Source organism: Syngnathus acus, chromosome 9 (assembly GCF_901709675.1).
Source record: "Syngnathus acus chromosome 9, fSynAcu1.2, whole genome shotgun sequence".
Lineage (NCBI taxonomy): Eukaryota > Metazoa > Chordata > Actinopteri > Syngnathiformes > Syngnathidae > Syngnathus > Syngnathus acus.
This window is the reverse complement of record NC_051094.1, coordinates 18,230,845-18,248,588: the sequence shown is the minus strand read 5'-3', so window position 1 is coordinate 18,248,588 and position 17,744 is coordinate 18,230,845. Positions and strand designations below refer to the sequence as shown.

General features: G+C 42.8%; 1 protein-coding gene and 1 long non-coding RNA gene across 6 annotated transcripts in view; one reads left to right on the top strand and one right to left on the bottom strand.

The window, feature by feature from the left end:
• The window catches only part of rad17 (RAD17 checkpoint clamp loader component), a 153,107-nt gene that overhangs the window by 110,678 nt on the left and 24,685 nt on the right, over window positions 1-17,744 (bottom strand). For 4 of the 5 annotated variants that reach the window (XM_037259477.1, XM_037259478.1, XM_037259481.1 and 1 more), the window contains exon 3: window positions 17,243-17,317. The exons of the other annotated variant lie outside the window; for it this stretch is intronic. In XM_037259477.1, the coding sequence (XP_037115372.1) occupies window positions 17,243-17,317 (75 nt within the window). The remainder of the gene's footprint in view (window positions 1-17,242; window positions 17,318-17,744) is intronic. 5 annotated transcript variants of the gene reach the window in all.
• LOC119127572 lies at window positions 1,325-5,570 on the top strand. The gene is made up of 3 exons (XR_005098857.1): window positions 1,325-1,460; window positions 1,596-1,823; window positions 5,120-5,570. It is a non-coding gene; the product is annotated as an uncharacterized LOC119127572 (long non-coding RNA).

Genomic DNA, 17,744 nt, shown 5'->3' with positions numbered 1-17,744 from the left:
TTTTTTTGTAAATAACTTGCGTGCACATGCAGCTTTTAGTACGATGCAGCTTATTTATGAAAAAAACAAAGATTTCCCCTAATTTTTGCTCGTGCAGTTTATAATCAGGTGCGGCTTATAGTCCAGAAATTACGGTAACTACTTCACAAACTTTCTGCATTTAGCTTATACATCATTAGCCAACTGGATTTTGTGTTCCAATGAAAAGTCAGAAGCACACTATGTTCACTAACGCTCGACATGGGTCTACCTTTAATAAGGGCCCGTTTTTCCTTCTCTTCCTTTTCTGTACTCCTTAAAATTTTGACTGTGTTGTCATATAAAAATCCATTGACAATGTCAATAAAACGACGTTTTGTGGCCAGTACAATCGCTGGGATGAACTACCCATGATGCTCCACTCAACTTGCAATGTAAACAAAACAGCAGCCGAGTTGATTGGGAGGTGACGAGGGCGCCAGGATGACAACGCTGATTTTTCAAACATATGTATATAGCTTTACATTTCATATATTTGTCTATCTTTTAGGCAAAAAGTAGGTGTAGGAATCTTTGGGGCCCTCGCGATTGATTGCCATGATTTGATTATAAGACGATTTTTGATACAGCTTTGATTTATGTATAATGATGCACTTATCACAACACACATTTTTATTTGTCCAACTAAATATTTATCACAAAGTGTATTTGTAATAAGACAAAAGTGTTGAATTAACTTCTATTATATTTTATTAAACTAATAGGAATGCGTGCAAACAATATAATACAAGGAGCTAAGGGGTCGCACACAAAAGGAGTATGATGCAAACCTGCGCACCATTTTGGAAAAAACGAGAGGGAGGAATAAAGCCGAATGACGACAATATCATCATCTACGTATCACAGTGAGATATTTTGATTCATACAGGCATCCGTCCTGACCCTAACAAGTTTAAGGCTATAAACTTGGCTCCCCCGCGCAACAAAGTCAAACTGGAGACCATATTGGGCATATTCACCTACCTTTCCAGATTTGCCACCAGACTATTAGAAGCAACAGCCTCCTTGAAACAGCTGTTAATTATTAGACCCGGGAACACAGGGCGGAGAAGAAAACAATTACAAAGAATAAAACAATGGACTGAAATTAATTTGTTAATTTAATATACGTATAAGACTACTGTTATAACATTTACATCTGTGTTGCCTTTAAGGCCGTAATTTCATCAATAAATAATTTCATATGGTTACAATGTTGTAAAAATGTTCCAATAAGTTAAGTAATCATTTCGATCTTGTAATAATAGATAATTCATAGTTTAAGTCGAAAAGTATTGTTGTGAAGCGCTACTTCCGGTTTCGCCGCGCTACTTCCGGTTTCGCGGAGCCGTCTCCAGGATGTTATCAAGTAGCCATGCTGTGGAATGCGGTCAGACTTACATCTGTTGCCATCTGCTGTGATTCATTAACAAGGCAATGCCGTAAGTCGTGTGTCGTTTTAATCTTAATGTTTACGCTGATATTTTGCTATTATTTTGTAAATTGTATTGGATGAGCGCACTTTATTTTCATGTTCTCATCAACCATTGGCTGACACTATGTAACGTCTGTTGCAGTTTTCACCGCTCAGTAAAGAAAATTACAAGCTAGTACAGTCTCCTGGGTTCTTTGCTGGTGGTTTAACTACGCGTTTCCTCAAGACGCTACAGTGAAAAGGCACCATCTGATGTGTCATCGTGGTCAAAATGGCAGCAAGAAATAGATCTGCGACAAGTCAAACCGGCAGCACAAGCTCATCCGTAGGAAGCGCTGCTCGTGCCCGAGCTAAAGCAGAAGCAGCAAAGGTGAGAGCGTCGTTTGCAAGTAAAGAAGCAGAGCTAAAAGTGGAAAAAGCTGAAAGTGAACTACAAAAAATGAAAATTGACGCAGCGCTAGAAGTGTTAGCATTGCAAAGAGAAGCTCATTCTGCAGAAGCAGAGGCTGGAGTGCTAGAAGATGCAGAGGCAATACAAGATGAACATGAGAGCGGAAATTCTTTATTGGACAGAGTAAAAAGAGAAAGAACAAGTTACTATGTGCAATCACAAAGCGAAATTCGACCTCCAATCGCACAAGTATCAGCTACACCAAAGCAACACAAGGCCTCAGATAACTCATTAGTAACATGGGATCCATCTGAGGAAGATGTTTTTGAGCCACCACCTGTCAGCATTAGGCCAAAGTTCACGTTCAAGAAGACAGCTTTGCCAATTCAAACCAAACTTGGGACAAAACCAAAAGTAGAACAAACAAAGAACGCTCTTAGTCCACACGCATCCCCATTCATGCCTCATTGCAATAATGCAGCGAGCTTACCTCACCCAGCTGAGCCGTTTGCCCAATATATGGCACGTCGAGACCTAATCACATCTGGGCTCTATCAATATGACGATAGGCCAGAGAACTTCAGAGCATGGTACTCTTCATTCAGTGGTGCTATAGCTGAAGTCCACCTGACACCGACTCAAGAGTTAGATCTCATGACCAAATGGCTGGGAAAGGAATCTAGTAGTCAGGTGAAGCGCATACGCTCAGTACACGTCAACAACCCCAGTGCAGCCCTACAGAGAGCATGGGAGAGGCTTTGTGAGTGTTATGCAGCCCCCGAAGTGATCGAAGAGTCACTCTTCCAGCGATTGGATAGCTTTCCAAGATTAACAACAAAGGACTATGTCAAACTGCGCGAACTAGGGGATCTCCTCCAAGAGATTCAAGGAGCCAAGGAAGACGGCTATCTTCCTGGTTTGTCGTATCTGGACACTTCACGAGGAATAGGTCCAATAGTCGACAAGCTCCCGTACCCACTCCAAGAAAGGTGGATGACTCATGGTTCTAACTACAAAGAAGATCATAATGGTTGTTTCCCACCCTTCCATTACTTTTGTATGTTCATCTGCAAAGAGGCAAAGAAACGCAATGACCCAAGTTTCACCCAACAAAATAGTCAAACGTACATTAAACAAGAAAGATCCAACCCTAAGAGCTTTAACTCACCCAGACCTATCGCTGTGCACAAAACAAACATTACAACTACAAACAACGACATAAACAACAACTGCCCACTGCACAGTAAGCCACATCCACTAAAGAAATGCAGGACATTCAGGTACAAATCATTGGAGGAAAGAAAGGCCTTCCTCAAAGAGAGAGGAATATGTTTTAAATGCTGCTCTTCAGACACTCATCTCGCTAAGGACTGTAAATCTACAGTAAAGTGCACTGAATGTGACAGCACATGGCACGACACCGTCATGCATCCAGGCCCTCCACCTCAAAACAAGGCTCCTTCACCTGCTCAAGAGGACGGCGGGGAGGGAGAAAAACAACCCGACAATGTCGACGTAACATCAAGCTGTACTGAGGTGTGTGCCCAAGGTCATTGGGGTCGCTCATGTTCGAAAATATGTCTCGCCAGGGTGTATCCAAAGGGTAAAAAAGACAGTGCAGTTAAAGCTTATGTAATCCTGGACGACCAGAGCAATCGTTCCTTAGCTAGGCCTGAGTTCTTTGAACTTTTTAATATTAAAACTAAGCCTTTCTGCTACAACTTAAGAACATGCTCCGGCCTTGTTGAAACACAGGGCAAGATGGCTGAAGGTTTCCTGATCGAGTCGCTTGATGAATCAGTCATCATCCCATTACCTCCTCTTATTGAATGTCCAGACATTCCCAACAATAGGAGTGAAATCCCAACTCCAAGCGCTGTGCTGCACCAGCCTCATCTTCGTCTCATAGCCAAATGCATTCCTGAGTTAGATCCTCAGGCTGAAATTCTCCTGTTGCTAGGTCGAGACATCTTACGTGCACACAAGGTTAGAGAACAAGTCAATGGGCCTCATCATTCTCCGTTTGCCCAACGCCTAGATTTAGGGTGGGTCGTAGTTGGAGAGGTGTGCCGGGGTAAGGTTCATAAACACACAGTCAACACGTTCAAGACGATGATTCTCGAAAATGGCCGCCGAACAGTTTTCGGACTCTGTGACAACTTTCTGCAACTCACAGCAATGCCACGCACTAAAAGACAGGATAAGGCACCTGAACAAACTCTCGGAAAAACAGTATTCAATCGCACAGAAAACGACAACAAACCAGCTCCATCTATCGAGGACATTCTCTTCTTGGAGATTATGGACAAAGGAATGTATAGAGATGACAAGAATAATTGGGTAGCACCCCTTCCCTTCAAAGAACCTCGCCAACAGATGCCAAACAACAGGGAGCTTGCAGTCAGTCGGTTTTTGTCTCTCAAAAGAAACTTACAGAGAAAACCTCAAATGCAAGAGCAATACGTCGAGTTCATGCAAGGCATTTTCTCCAATGGTCATGCTGAAGTGGCTCCTCCACTGAAACAAGGTGAAGAGTGCTGGTATCTTCCAACTTTCGGGGTTTATCACCCACAAAAGCCCAATAAGATCAGAGTTGTTTTTGATTCCAGTGCCCAGTATTCCGGCGTCTCTCTCAACAGCGTCCTCCTCTCCGGGCCTGATTTGAACAACAGTTTGCTTGGGGTCCTCCTACGATTTCGAAAAGAGACAGTTGCCATTATGGCAGACATACAGCAGATGTTTCATTGTTTCCTGGTGCGTGATGACCACCGGAACTATCTCCGTTTTCTGTGGCATAAGGACAATGATATAAATAAGGAGGTCATCGAATATCGAATGAAGGTCCATGTATTTGGAAACTCGCCATCACCTGCAGTAGCCGTTTATGGATTGCGCAAAGCCATCCAGGATGGGGCAAAGGACTATGGCGCCGACACAGTCGAGTTTGTGGAAAGGCATTTTTACGTTGACGATGGCTTGATCTCTGTGCCTTCTCCAGCTGAAGCAATTGACTTGCTCCAAAGAACAAAAGCCGCTCTTGCTGAGTCCAATCTGCGTCTGCACAAGTTTGTCTCTAATTCTCGAGCAGTCACAGAAGCCTTTTGTCCTGACGATTGTGCAACAATCATTAAAGGCCTAGATCTGGAAGGTGAAGAAACTCAGTCACAACGAAGCCTAGGTCTCATTTGGGAAATAATGACAGACACTTTCACCTTCTCAGTGGCCACTGCAATTAAACCATTCACTCGCCGAGGTGTTTTGTCCTCTGTTAATAGCATCTTTGATCCTCTGGGTCTGTTGGCACCTGTCACTATCCAAGGAAGAGCGCTACTCCGTGAACTATCATCAGAGTGTTCAGAATGGGATGCACCTCTTCCGGAGAACAAGCAAAACAAATGGGAAAGTTGGAGAGATTCCCTAAAAGATCTTAAAGAGCTTCACGTCCCAAGAACCTACACATCAACTTCTCTCAGGCAAGCAGAACGCAACGAACTGTATTTATTTTCAGATGCTTCAACCAAAGCAATTGGTGCTGTAGCCTACCTGAAAGCAGTCCAACAAGATGACAAAGTGGAGGTAGGATTCATTATGGGCAAGGCAAGACTTGCTCCTCAATCAGAACCCACTATACCAAGGCTTGAACTGTGCGCCGCCGTCTTGGCAGTCGAGATGGCCGATCTAATTCAGGATGAGTTAGACCAACAGCTGGATGCAGTTCATTTTTACACAGACCGTAAAGTAGCTCTCGGCTATATCTGCAACGAGTCAAAAAGATTCTACACATACGTCCACAACAGAGTGCAGCGTATTCGTCAGTCCTCCAAGCCAGAACAGTGGCATTATGTGCGCACAGAGGAAAACCCCGCAGATCATGCTTCACGATCACTCACACCATCTCAACTGGCAAAAACAATATGGTTCACCGGACCATCCTTCATCTATCGTTCATCTGCAGAAACGAACCAAGCAAGTGGGAAGTTTGAGTTAATTGATCCAGAAAAAGATTGCGAATTAAGGCCACAAGTTAAAACACTGGCGACTAACCTTCAAGTCCTCACATGTAAAAGCTTCCAACGCTTCTCTACCTTCAAGTCATTGGTCAGAGCAACAGCTTTCCTCATTCACATCGCAAAATCATTCAATGGCAGTAATCCAAACAGAGAATGCAAAGGATGGCACAAATGTCACTTACCTCAAACACTGGACGAAATGACTCGCGCTAAACACATCATTCTCAAGGAGACACAACAAGCAACGTTTGGAAAAGAACTGTTGGCTCTTCAAGCCGGAAAACCAATTCCCACACAAAGCCCTCTACAAAAACTCAGCCCAATCCTGGATAATGGCCTTATAGTTGTCGGAGGCTGAATCAAGACCTGCGTGAAGCTGGCCCCCCACCCCACGCAAAATTTAAGTAAAATAGTCTGTTTCGTTTGTGCTTCGTTTGTGCTGGTTTGTGCAGCAAAAAGTTTCGTTTGTGCTGCTATGGTTTTTTAGTTATGAACGATTCTTTTATAGGTCATCCAGAGTTCACCCAGCCCCCCATCTGCTCAAAATGAACCCAAAATGGTACCGTTCGTTTGTGCTTCGTTAGTGCTGGTTTGTGCAGCAAAAATTTTCGTTTGTGCTGCTTCCGTTTCGGAGATATTACACATTTATTTTATAGCGATGACGTCACCTAGCCCCCCACTTCGCTCCAAATGGACCCAAAATGGTACCGTTCGTTTGTGCTTCGTTTGTGCAGGTTTGTGCAGCAAAAATTTTCGTTTGTGCTGCTTCCGTTTCGGAGATATTACACATTTATTTTATAGCGATGACGTCACCCAGCCCCCCACCTTGCTCCAAATGGACCCAAAATGGTACCATTCGTTTGTGCTTCGTTTGTGCAGGTTTGTGCAGCAAACATTTTCGTTTGTGCTGCTATGGTTTTTTAGTTATGAACGATTCTTTTATAGGTCATCCAGAGTTCACCCAGCCCCCCATCTGCTCGAAATGGACCCAAAACGGTACCGTTCGTTTGTGCTTCGTTAGTGCTGGTTTGTGCAGCAAAAATTTTCGTTTGTGCTGCTTCCGTTTCGGAGATATTACACATTTATTTTATAGCGATGACGTCACCTAGCCCCCCACTTCGCTCCAAATGGACCCAAAATGGTACCGTTCGTTTGTGCTTCGTTTGTGCAGGTTTGTGCAGCAAACAATTTCGTTTGTGCTGCTTCCGTTTCGTAGATATTACACATTTATTTTATAGCGATGACGTCAGGTAGCCCCGCCCCCCTGTTTACTTCCAAATTGACCCAAAATAGTGCCGGTCGTTTGTGTTTCGTTTGTGCTGGTTTGTGCTGCAAAAAGTTTCGTTTGTGATGCTACGGTTTTGCAGATATTACACATTTAATTCATAGCAAAGACGTCACCCAGCCCACGTCACTGTATTTTGTCGCGAATTTCAAGCTCCTGGACTGGAATGCTCCTGATGCAGGACGAATACAAGGTAAACATGTTCTTAGCCTTTTTTTTCTTTTCTTTTTATCTTACAGAAAACTTTCACTGCGGGGAATGGCTTTTAGTACGAGGATATTTCTGTAATTATGTTTGTATCGTGCTCATTGATTAATTTCCTTGTTTTCAATAAGCCTATGTGATCATTTTTTTCAATCTGACATGCAAAAGGTTCACCGCAATCTAAATACCTGATGAGTCTATGTCTGCTCCAAAACATTAATTAATGCAACAATTAATACATGTATGTGAAGTTGATGACAGCCAGAAAAAGAAACTTGAAAACGTGAAAAAATAACTTTCTTTGTCAAAGGGAACATTATCAACATTTTTTTCCAACAATTCAAACAATGCATCACTGCACTGTGTAGAACAGCATGTGGGAAGATCTTAGTATTTACTGATGCTGCTTTCACTCCACTTCCCAGGTCATTATAGATCTCCCAGGCATATGCAGTCCTCCTGCAGTATGCCACTTAATGCCCGAGAGAATCCTGGGTCAGTCCTGGTTCAAAGCCAATGACTGCTCTCAAAGTAAAGGTCTTCTCTTTTAGCTCCAGACTGGAGGGAAATTCAAGCAAGGCAACTTCCTTGCAACTGCTACCAAGGTCAGTGTCAATCCACACAAACTCTCCCAGATTGTAGCTGTGAGTAACATTACCTGAACACAGAGCCTTGCCTGTATTGTTGTCCTGTGTTTTGAATGAAGACGGACAATGGGAAGGATTTTCAATTGGCCTGAGGCAGAGAGAGTCAGGAAGGCTGAGTCCCTCTTCAGCAGCAGTCTGAAGAGAAGCCATGCCACAGGTCTGCAGGACAGCAACGTTTGGACAAACAAGTGAAACTTGCCTTGTTACTTGTTGGCTTAAACTGCAGTACTGTGAGGAGCATTGTTTTATCAAATAAACACTTGGGATATTCCTCATTGCGCTCTCAATTACAGTGGAGATGTGGCATTGTGCATCAATTTGGAGAGCACCAGAGGTCAGGAGGACAGGTTTGAATATTTCCCCCAGCAGTTCTGCCCTCTGTGAGTATACCTGTGGGTTCACACTCTGTGTTGTGATGGTTTTCACCAGGTGGAGGAATTGGTTCCCATGTTCATAGTTCAGAACAGTCTTTTCAAATGAAAAACTTTCACAGAAAGAACAGCATAAGCATTGCAAGACAGAATCAAATGCACAAGTATTGAGCACAAACACTTTTGATGTGCGAAGTTTAACAGGCTGTTGATGGTTCCCGTTTTTCAACAATGGTACCTTGACTTTTTTCCAGCCCACTTGTGTGTCAATATGCAGCCATTCAGGACAAGGAGAGAAATATGAAGTTATCTTTCTTTTTTTCGGTGGGACCGCTAAACCTCTCCAGTTTTCAACTGCACTGTCAGTAGATGCATCTGGCTCCGCTCCAGGATGAGATTTTTCTCCCCTTTTGTTTACTACTTCAGTTTGAGAAGTACTGCAGACATTGTCAGGCTCTCTGACGGTCGTGGCATCACACACATCACTTTTTTGTTTTGCAGAGCAAATCCGCATGTTTCCCTCAATGAAGGAAAGATGACGAGCAACAAACCGGTCCACACGAATGGGTAGGCTTTCATGCTTGAAAAGGCCTTTTTTTATGTTTTTGAACTCTGCTTCAACAGCTGCGGAACTTGCAGTGACGCTGGCGCTTTTGAAGAGAGGGACCATTATTGCTGTCCAGAGTGGCAAGTAACTTCCAAGTCTTGTTATTTGGGGAATAATCTCAGGGAGGAAGTGGATGTTGTCTCTATCCCCATCAGCCATGGCAAGTGACCTGCTCTCCTCACATATTTCTGTCACCCACTCTCGGACATTAGTCTGGATGTGCTGATTTAATGAATCACCTGGTTCTTGTCCCTCAACTTCCTCATCTGAAATGGGGACAAATTCCTCTGCGATTTGCGCTCTCAAGTATTTCTTGCACTTTTCTGATGGGATAGGGGCTCCAGAATTGTCATTACCCTCTGTCTCACTCAGTGCCACAATGGTGATAGCACGAAGAAGTTCTTTTGCATGTTGCAAACATTGTGACTTAAGAAGCTGTGCTATTGACCTAACAAAGAAATCCTTAACACGAGGTCTTTTGTTTTTCAGGCAGTCCCATCGGCAGATCATCTTAATGCAGTGTGCTACATCTACCCTGACAAAACATGGGGGTAGATGTCCAGGTTGATTCCCACGTGAAATGTTAAAGCACTCATTGATGTAGCTCTTCAGATCAGGATGAGGGGTAAAAGCTTTGACTAGAGCTCCAAGAATCGCCAGAGAAAAGTCACTCACTGCTTCTTTAGGAACAGATGCACCTGCATGGATCCATTCCTTCAGCCACTGTGTGATAGCATTAACATCATGCTTCTCTGACAGCATCTGCACGACTGGGACACTGGAGCTGGTATGCCCTGTCATAACACCCTGATACAGGAAGATATGGCCAGACATGCCATTCGGCCTCATCAGTTTTTTAACTATTGAGCCAGTTGCATCAACACATAATATTGGGTGGGATTTCTTTAAGCTCTTGTACACATGCATTTGTGTTTGACTCCAATAGTGACAGAAAAACTTGTCAAGTCCAATGTCTTTGATGCTGTCACTGTGAGGTGCACTGTATTTCAACATCTGCAATGATAAAATTGGATTTTTGTCACCTAATGCCAAATCATTTTTCTCTTGCTTTGCCTTGCGCAGGGTGGCCAAATTTGGCAGGTGGCGTGGCTCAGGGTCTCCGAAGTCCATCGATTTATTTGCCTGTGATGCTCGCCATACATGTGGTTCCATCCTGCCCTCACAAAGTTTTTACTTACATTGGTCGATGGTCACTTCCCAGAAAAAGACACTTTCTGTCACTCACTGTTATTAAATCTTCGGAGATAGTTGTGTATTTGTCGCTTGAAAAAGTTGCACGTCTTTGTTTTTCGCCACCCTGTTGCGATATGTCTTACCGGCCTGCAGAGGTCACTTGGCATGGTAATTAGTTGGATAATACATGTGTAAGAATTAAGGAGTTATCATGATGTCAAGTGAAAAAGAATAAAATACATGACGGGGGGTTAATGAAGATGCATGATTTTAATAATGAAAAATTGCAATGGCACAAACAAATGGTTAATTAACGATCCATGGAGCAAGGATTTGACATCTCTAGAAAATAAATTAGTATTAAATAAATGACAAATTGAATGATTCACTGAACGTCAACAAATTTTTTTGCGGCACAATCGGTACCATTTTTGCAGCACAAACCAGCACAAACGAAACACAAACGAACGGCACTATTTTGGGTCAATTTGGAAGTAAACAGGGGGGCGGGTCTACCTGACGTCATCGCTATAAAATAAATGTGTAATATCTCCGAAACGGAAGCAGCACAAACGAAAATTTTTGCTGCACAAACCTGCACAAACGAAGCACAAACGAACGGTACCATTTTGGGTCCATTTGGAGCGAAGTGGGGGGCTAGGTGACGTCATCGCTATAAAATAAATGTGTAATATCTCCGAAACGGAAGCAGCACAAACGAAACTTTTTGCTGCACAAACCAGCACTAACGAAGCACAAACGAACGGTACCGTTTTGGGTCCATTTTGAGCAGATGGGGGGCTGGGTGAACTCTGGATGACCTATAAAAGAATCGTTCATAACTAAAAAACCATAGCAGCACAAACGAAAATTTTTGCTGCACAAACCTGCACAAACGAAGCACAAACGAACGGTACCATTTTGGGTCCATTTGGAGCGAGGTGGGGGGCTGGGTGACGTCATCGCTATAAAATAAATGTGTAATATCTCCGAAACGGAAGCAGCACAAACGAAAATTTTTGCTGCACAAACCTGCACAAACGAAGCACAAACGAACGGTACCATTTTGGGTCCATTTGGAGGGAAGTGGGGGGCTAGGTGACGTCATCGCTATAAAATAAATGTGTAATAGCTCCGAAACGGAAGCAGCACAAACGAAAATTTTTGCTGCACAAACCAGCACTAACGAAGCACAAACGAACGGTACCGTTTTGGGTCCATTTTGAGCAGATGGGGGGCTGGGTGAACTCTGGATGACCTATAAAAGAATCGTTCATAACTAAAAAACCATAGCAGCACAAACGAAAATTTTTGCTGCACAAACCAGCACAAACGAAGCACAAACGAAACAGACTATTTTGCTTAAATTTTGCGTGGGGTGGGGGGCCAGCTTCACGCAGGTCGAATCAAGCACTCTGATTTTGAGAACTTTGAAAAGAACCCAATAATCATTCCCAAAGACTCTCACATTTCTCTCCTGCTCACTCGTCACCACCATGAGCAAGTAAAACACCAGGGTCGCCACCTGACAGAAGGCGCAATAAGGGCTGCTGGGCTTTGGCTTATAGGTGGCAAAAGACTTGTCAACTCTGTGATCCACAAATGCATTATTTGCCGCAAACTACGTGGAAAACAGGAAGAACAACGCATGGCAGATCTGCCATCTGAACGCCTTAAAATGTGTCCTCCTTTTACTTATGTGGGCCTTGATGTTTTCGGGCCATGGACAATAACTACCAGGCGTACTAGAGGTGGACAAGCCCAAAACAAGCGCTGGGCCATCATGTTTAGCTGCATGAGTTCGAGGGCTGTACATATTGAGGTGATCGAATCCCTGGACACATCCAGCTGTGTAAACGCCCTGAGACACTTCTTTGCTCTGAGGGGTCCCGCCAAAAGTCTTTTATCTGATCGAGGTACAAACTTCATTGGGGCATCCAAGGAGCTAGGAATGGACAGTACAGTACAACAGTATCTAAGTGACCAAGGGTGCATCTGGGAATTCAATCCACCTCATGCCTCCCACATGGGAGGCGCCTGGGAGCGCATGATTGGTGTGGCTCGAAGAATTCTGGACTCCATGCTGCTTCAGAACAAGGTAGAACTAACTCACGAAGTGTTGTGCACTCTCATGGCGGAAGTTACAGCCATCATAAATGCAAGGCCACTTCTCCCAGTTTCTTCGGATCCAGACAATCCATTCATTCTGTCTCCGTCAATGCTCCTCACACAGAGATCGTGCCTTCTACCACCTCCTGGAGAATTCTTGGAGAAGGACTTGTACACTAAGCAATGGAGGCAAGTTCAGGCTCTTGCCAACCAGTTTTGGACGCGTTGGAGGAGAGAGTACCTGCCCTTATTACAAAGGAGACAAAAATGGACTCAATCTAGAAGAAATCTGCAAGTCGGTGACCTTGTTTTGCTCAAAGACAAGCAGGTCACACGCAACAGCTGGCCTATGGCCCGGGTCACTGCAACATTCCATGGAAAGGACAATCGTGTAAGAAGGGTCGAAGTTAAGGTCAGTGACCAAGGCAACATTAAGACGTTTATGCGACCAGTGACGGAAATCATCCTCCTCCTCCCCAAGGACTGATTCTTTCAAGGTTTAGTTAAGCTTATAGTGCCCCCTACGGGCCAGGCGGGGAGTGTGTTGCCTTTAAGGCCGTAATTTCATCAATAAATAATTTCATATGGTTACAATGTTGTAAAAATAAGTTAAGTAATCATTTCGATCTTGTAATAATAGATAATTCATAGTTTAAGTCGAAAAGTATTGTTGTGAAGCGCTACTTCCGGTTTCGCCGCGCTACTTCCGGTTTCGCGGAGCCGTCTCCAGGATGTTATCAAGTAGCCATGCTGTGGAATGCGGTCAGACTTACATCTGTTGCCATCTGCTGTGATTCATTAACAAGGCAATGCCGTAAGTCGTGTGTCGTTTTAATCTTAATGTTTACGCTGATATTTTGCTATTATTTTGTAAATTGTATTGGATGAGCGCACTTTATTTTCATGTTCTCATCAACCATTGGCTGACACTATGTAACGTCTGTTGCAGTTTTCACCGCTCAGTAAAGAAAATTACAAGCTAGTACAGTCTCCTGGGTTCTTTGCTGGTGGTTTAACTACGCGTTTCCTCAAGACGCTACAACATCGTTAAATTAAAAAGAAAGGCAAGTAATTTCTTAAAGATGGATTTTCCACAGAAGAGGTAATATAAATATTTATCAAGTAAGACTTCAAAAGAACTATATTATGTTTTCCTTTTGTTTTATTTACTACCCATACAGATTTTATTTGTATCTACTTAAATTTACTTTAATTTACCGTAATTTTCGGACTATAAGTCGCGGTTTTTTTCATAGTTTGGGTGGGGGGGCGACTTATACTCAGGAGCGACTTATATGTGTTTTTTTTTTTTCAAAAAATTTCAAAAAAAAAAAGAAAAAAAAAATGAAACCGCGATAAACGAACCGCAATGTAGCAAGGGATTACCGTAATTTGAATTTCAAGTGACGACAGCAGCGCGAAACCATCTGCGTCACTCCAATTCATTAAATCCATCAATCGTCCTTTGTCAACAATGCGTGCGCGCCGCTGACGGCTTTTGCACTTAAAAATATTCCACAGGTAGACGTAAGCTGGACGAGTGACGCGCGACGTCGCGCTGCTGACGCTACAATATAGTTATATAGTAGATCTGTGGAATAACGACGAGGCTGACGTCAGGGCGCACGCGCGGCGATGTTGACAAAGGACGAGGAATTTGATCGATGGATTTAATGATTTAGAGTGCACAGATGGTTTGATGACATTATTGCTTATATAATAGTTATTTGATATATAATTTATATATCGTTATATGGGCCTGTGGAATATTTTTAAGTGCAAGAGCCGTCAGCGGCGCGCACGCATTGTTGACAAAGGACGATTGATGGATTTAATGAATTGGAGTGACGCAGATGGTTTTATTAACGTGTTATTTATGTAATAGTTTTTTTAATAACTCTGAATTTTACGTCAGGGCCGTTCTCAGCTCTTAGTTTGTGTTTATGTCACGTTAGCATAGCTATCGTTTAGCCTGTTGTTGCTCGTTCATGACTGTTCTTGGTGTTGGATTTTGTCGAATAAATTGCCCCCCAAAATGCGACTTATACTCCGGAGCGACTTATATATGTTTTTTTTCACTTTTTTGGGCATTTTATGGCTGGTGCGACTTATACTCCGGTGCGACTTATAGTCCGAAAATTACGGTATATGGGTATGTATGCTTTAATCTAACGTTGACCAATAATATGCAACCTTAATTTCACATCTCCCTTCAGTGGGAGAACAGTATCCAGGGTCATTACTAACACAGAGTTCACACTGAGAGCAGTAAAGATACTAACGGTGTCCGTACAGCATACTTAAAGATTGCTATTCACACAGAGTGGGGTGCGTGAGCTTTATGTGTCCGGAAATCTGCACCTGCGAGACCACAAGATTAACCCTTCATGCTGAAGAGTTGAGTTCACTCAATAAGAACCGTGTATATACAGATCTACTTGTAAACAACAGCCACACTTTACTTTCATTCACATTGATACGCTTTTTGGACATTATTTCCAGGACTTTGGCTCATCAACCATGGGTTTAAACAATATGTGTTTAAATAGTGTCATTTTGTCATGTTTAATGTGTTTTTATTCATATTTATTACCGTATTTTTCGGACTAAAAGTCGCTCCGGAATATAGGTCGCATTAGCCATAAAATGCACAATAACGTGAAAAAAACATATATAAGTCGCTCCGGAGTATAAGTCACATTTTGGGAGACATTTATTCGACAAAATCCAACACCAAGAACAGACATGAACAAGCAACAACAGGCTAAACGATAGGTAAGCTAACGTGACATAAACACAAACGAAGAGCTGAGAACGGGCCTGACGTAACATTCAGAATTATTCCTATAACTATTACATAAATAACACGTTTATAAAACCATCTGTGTCACTCCAATTCATTAAATCCATCGATCGTCCTTTATGTCAACAATGGGTGCGCGGCGCTTGCACTTCAAAATATTCCACAGGCCCATATAACGATATATAAATTATATATCAAATAACTATTATATAAGCAATAATTTTATCAAACCATCTGTGTCACTCCAAATCATTAAATCCATCGATCAAATTCCTCGTCCTTTGTCAACAACGCCGCGCGTGCGCCCTGACGTCAGCCTCGTCGTTATTCCACAGATCTAGGATATAACTATATTGTAGCGTTAACAAAGTACAAGGAAAGACATGGGTTTGGTAAACGGCTCTTTATTTAACAAAACAAGAGTTCAACGAGCCAACAACTACTGAACTGTAACAATAAAACCATATACAAGTTGCTAAACGAAATAAAATATATCAAGTAACTATAACAAATAGTTCACCGCAACACGGCCCCAAGCACCGGCGTTGACTTCCAGGCATGTGGCGCCGTGGACTTCCATCCCTTAAGGTGGCACTTCCAGCCACGGAGGTGGAAGAGAGCTTCATAGAAGAGGACCGGGCGTGCGTAAAAGCCATGTCCGAGCCCCATCCACCGTCCCCGGACAGCCACCCGGCCGAGCACCGGCTCCGGACTTCCATCCACGGAGGTGAAAGAGAGCTCCGTAGAGTAGGACCGGGCGTGCGTAAAAGCCGTGTCCGAGCCCCATCCACCGTCCTCGGACAGCCACCCGGCCGAGCGCCGGCCCCCGACTTCCATCCACGGAAGTGAAAGAGAGCTCCGTAGAGTAGGACCGGGCGTGCGTAAAAGCCATAATAGTTTTTCAAACCTTCTGTGTCACTCCAAATCATTAAATCCTTCAAACTCTTCGTCCTCCGTGTCACTTACAAACAAAGCCGTTCATGATGCCGGTAGTACGTGGGGCCCTTCGTCATCTTCGTCGTCCCGTGATCAATCTTTGTCCTTTATGTAAACAACGCTGCATTGCTGACGTCACTTGAAATTCAAATTACAGTAATCCCTTGATACATCGTGGTTCGTTTATCGCGGTTTCACTTTTTTATTTTTTATTTTGAAAATATTTGAAAAAATTCACATATAAGTCGCTCCTCAGTGTAAGTCCCCCCCACCCAAACTATGATAAAATCCGCGACTTATAGTCCGAAAGTTACGGTAATTGCTTAATGTATTTATACATATTTCACAATTTTATTCATATGTTCAACATCATTGTGTTCTCTGAAATGGGAGGTCTCTATTTTGTAGATACGTAATGTTTTTAATGAATAAAAAAAAAAAAAAGATTGCAGAAATGTTTTATTTTGAAATATACTGGATCAACCTGACATGCTGATGTCTGACTTCCTGTCTGGTCCTTGTGTGTATCTGGTTTACATGCATGCCGAATCTAGAGGAAAAAAAAGAAACTTTGCGGAGGCCTTCCGGAGCCCCCAATCCAAATACACACAGCACTGCGTCTGAGCACTGAGTCAAATGCTTTCTTTTCCTTGAGGCATCTGTACGGAGCCTGTTCCATATCCCTTTTGCCTTCAGTGTGAACTGCGAGTAATTTATTTAGATGATAATAGACTGAGTCTTCTTGTTTTTCTGCATGAAAAAAATATTAATTTCCTCAGATAATAAAACATGTATTTAGTTTATTTATTTATTTATACATATTATACATGTGTTTGTTACGTCGCGCCTTGATTACTGTAATGTATTGTTCCCTGGTCTTTCTAAGTCTAGTATTGAAGGTCTACAGTTGGTACAAAATGCTGCAGCGAGACTGCTCACAAGGACTAGCCAACTTGCATTGGCTCCCGGTCCACGTAAGATGTGACTTCAAAGTTCTCTTACTAAGCCCTAGTTATACAATACGTTCTGTCCCGAAACCTTTGTTCGCACAACGCCTGCGTTTAAAAAATCCAGGAACGAAGATCATCCCGAGTTGTTGAAACATTTTTCATGTAATCAGAGGATTTTCGCCATAAAAAACGAGTCTGTGGGACACGAGCAGCTTGATGATGCAGGCTCAAGAAAGGCTCCTACCTCGCTCTATAACTGAGAATGAGAACATAAAGTGATACCTGTGATGGTTCTGTGTGGAGTTTCAGCCAATTCTCCACTTCTTCTACCTTCTTCTTGTGAACCGCTAAATCAACCTACAGGAAACAACACATTAAACATTAGAAAGCTAACAGCTGCTGTAGTTCAACATGGTGTACTTTGCACACAACTCTGTGATAGAACAATCTTGGGCCTTTCCATGATTATTATCATTAAGGCCCAAGGAGTGACCAAGTAGGAGCAAGTAGCAGTGAACCAATATATCGATATGGCGGTATGTTGCAATATTTCTTCACCCGATTAATTTTCGATGCCCACTTGTTAAGTATTGATCTTCTAAATCAGTGGTTCCCAAACTTTTGCAGGCTGGCGCCCCCTTTGGCTCCCCAGTGAATTCCTAGCGCCCCCCAGGACCGGCATTTATATAAATAAATAATACACGTATATAAATAAATAAATAAATAATACATTTATAATATCATTACCATTACGTTGAATTAGTGGGAGCACTGAGTTTGTTTC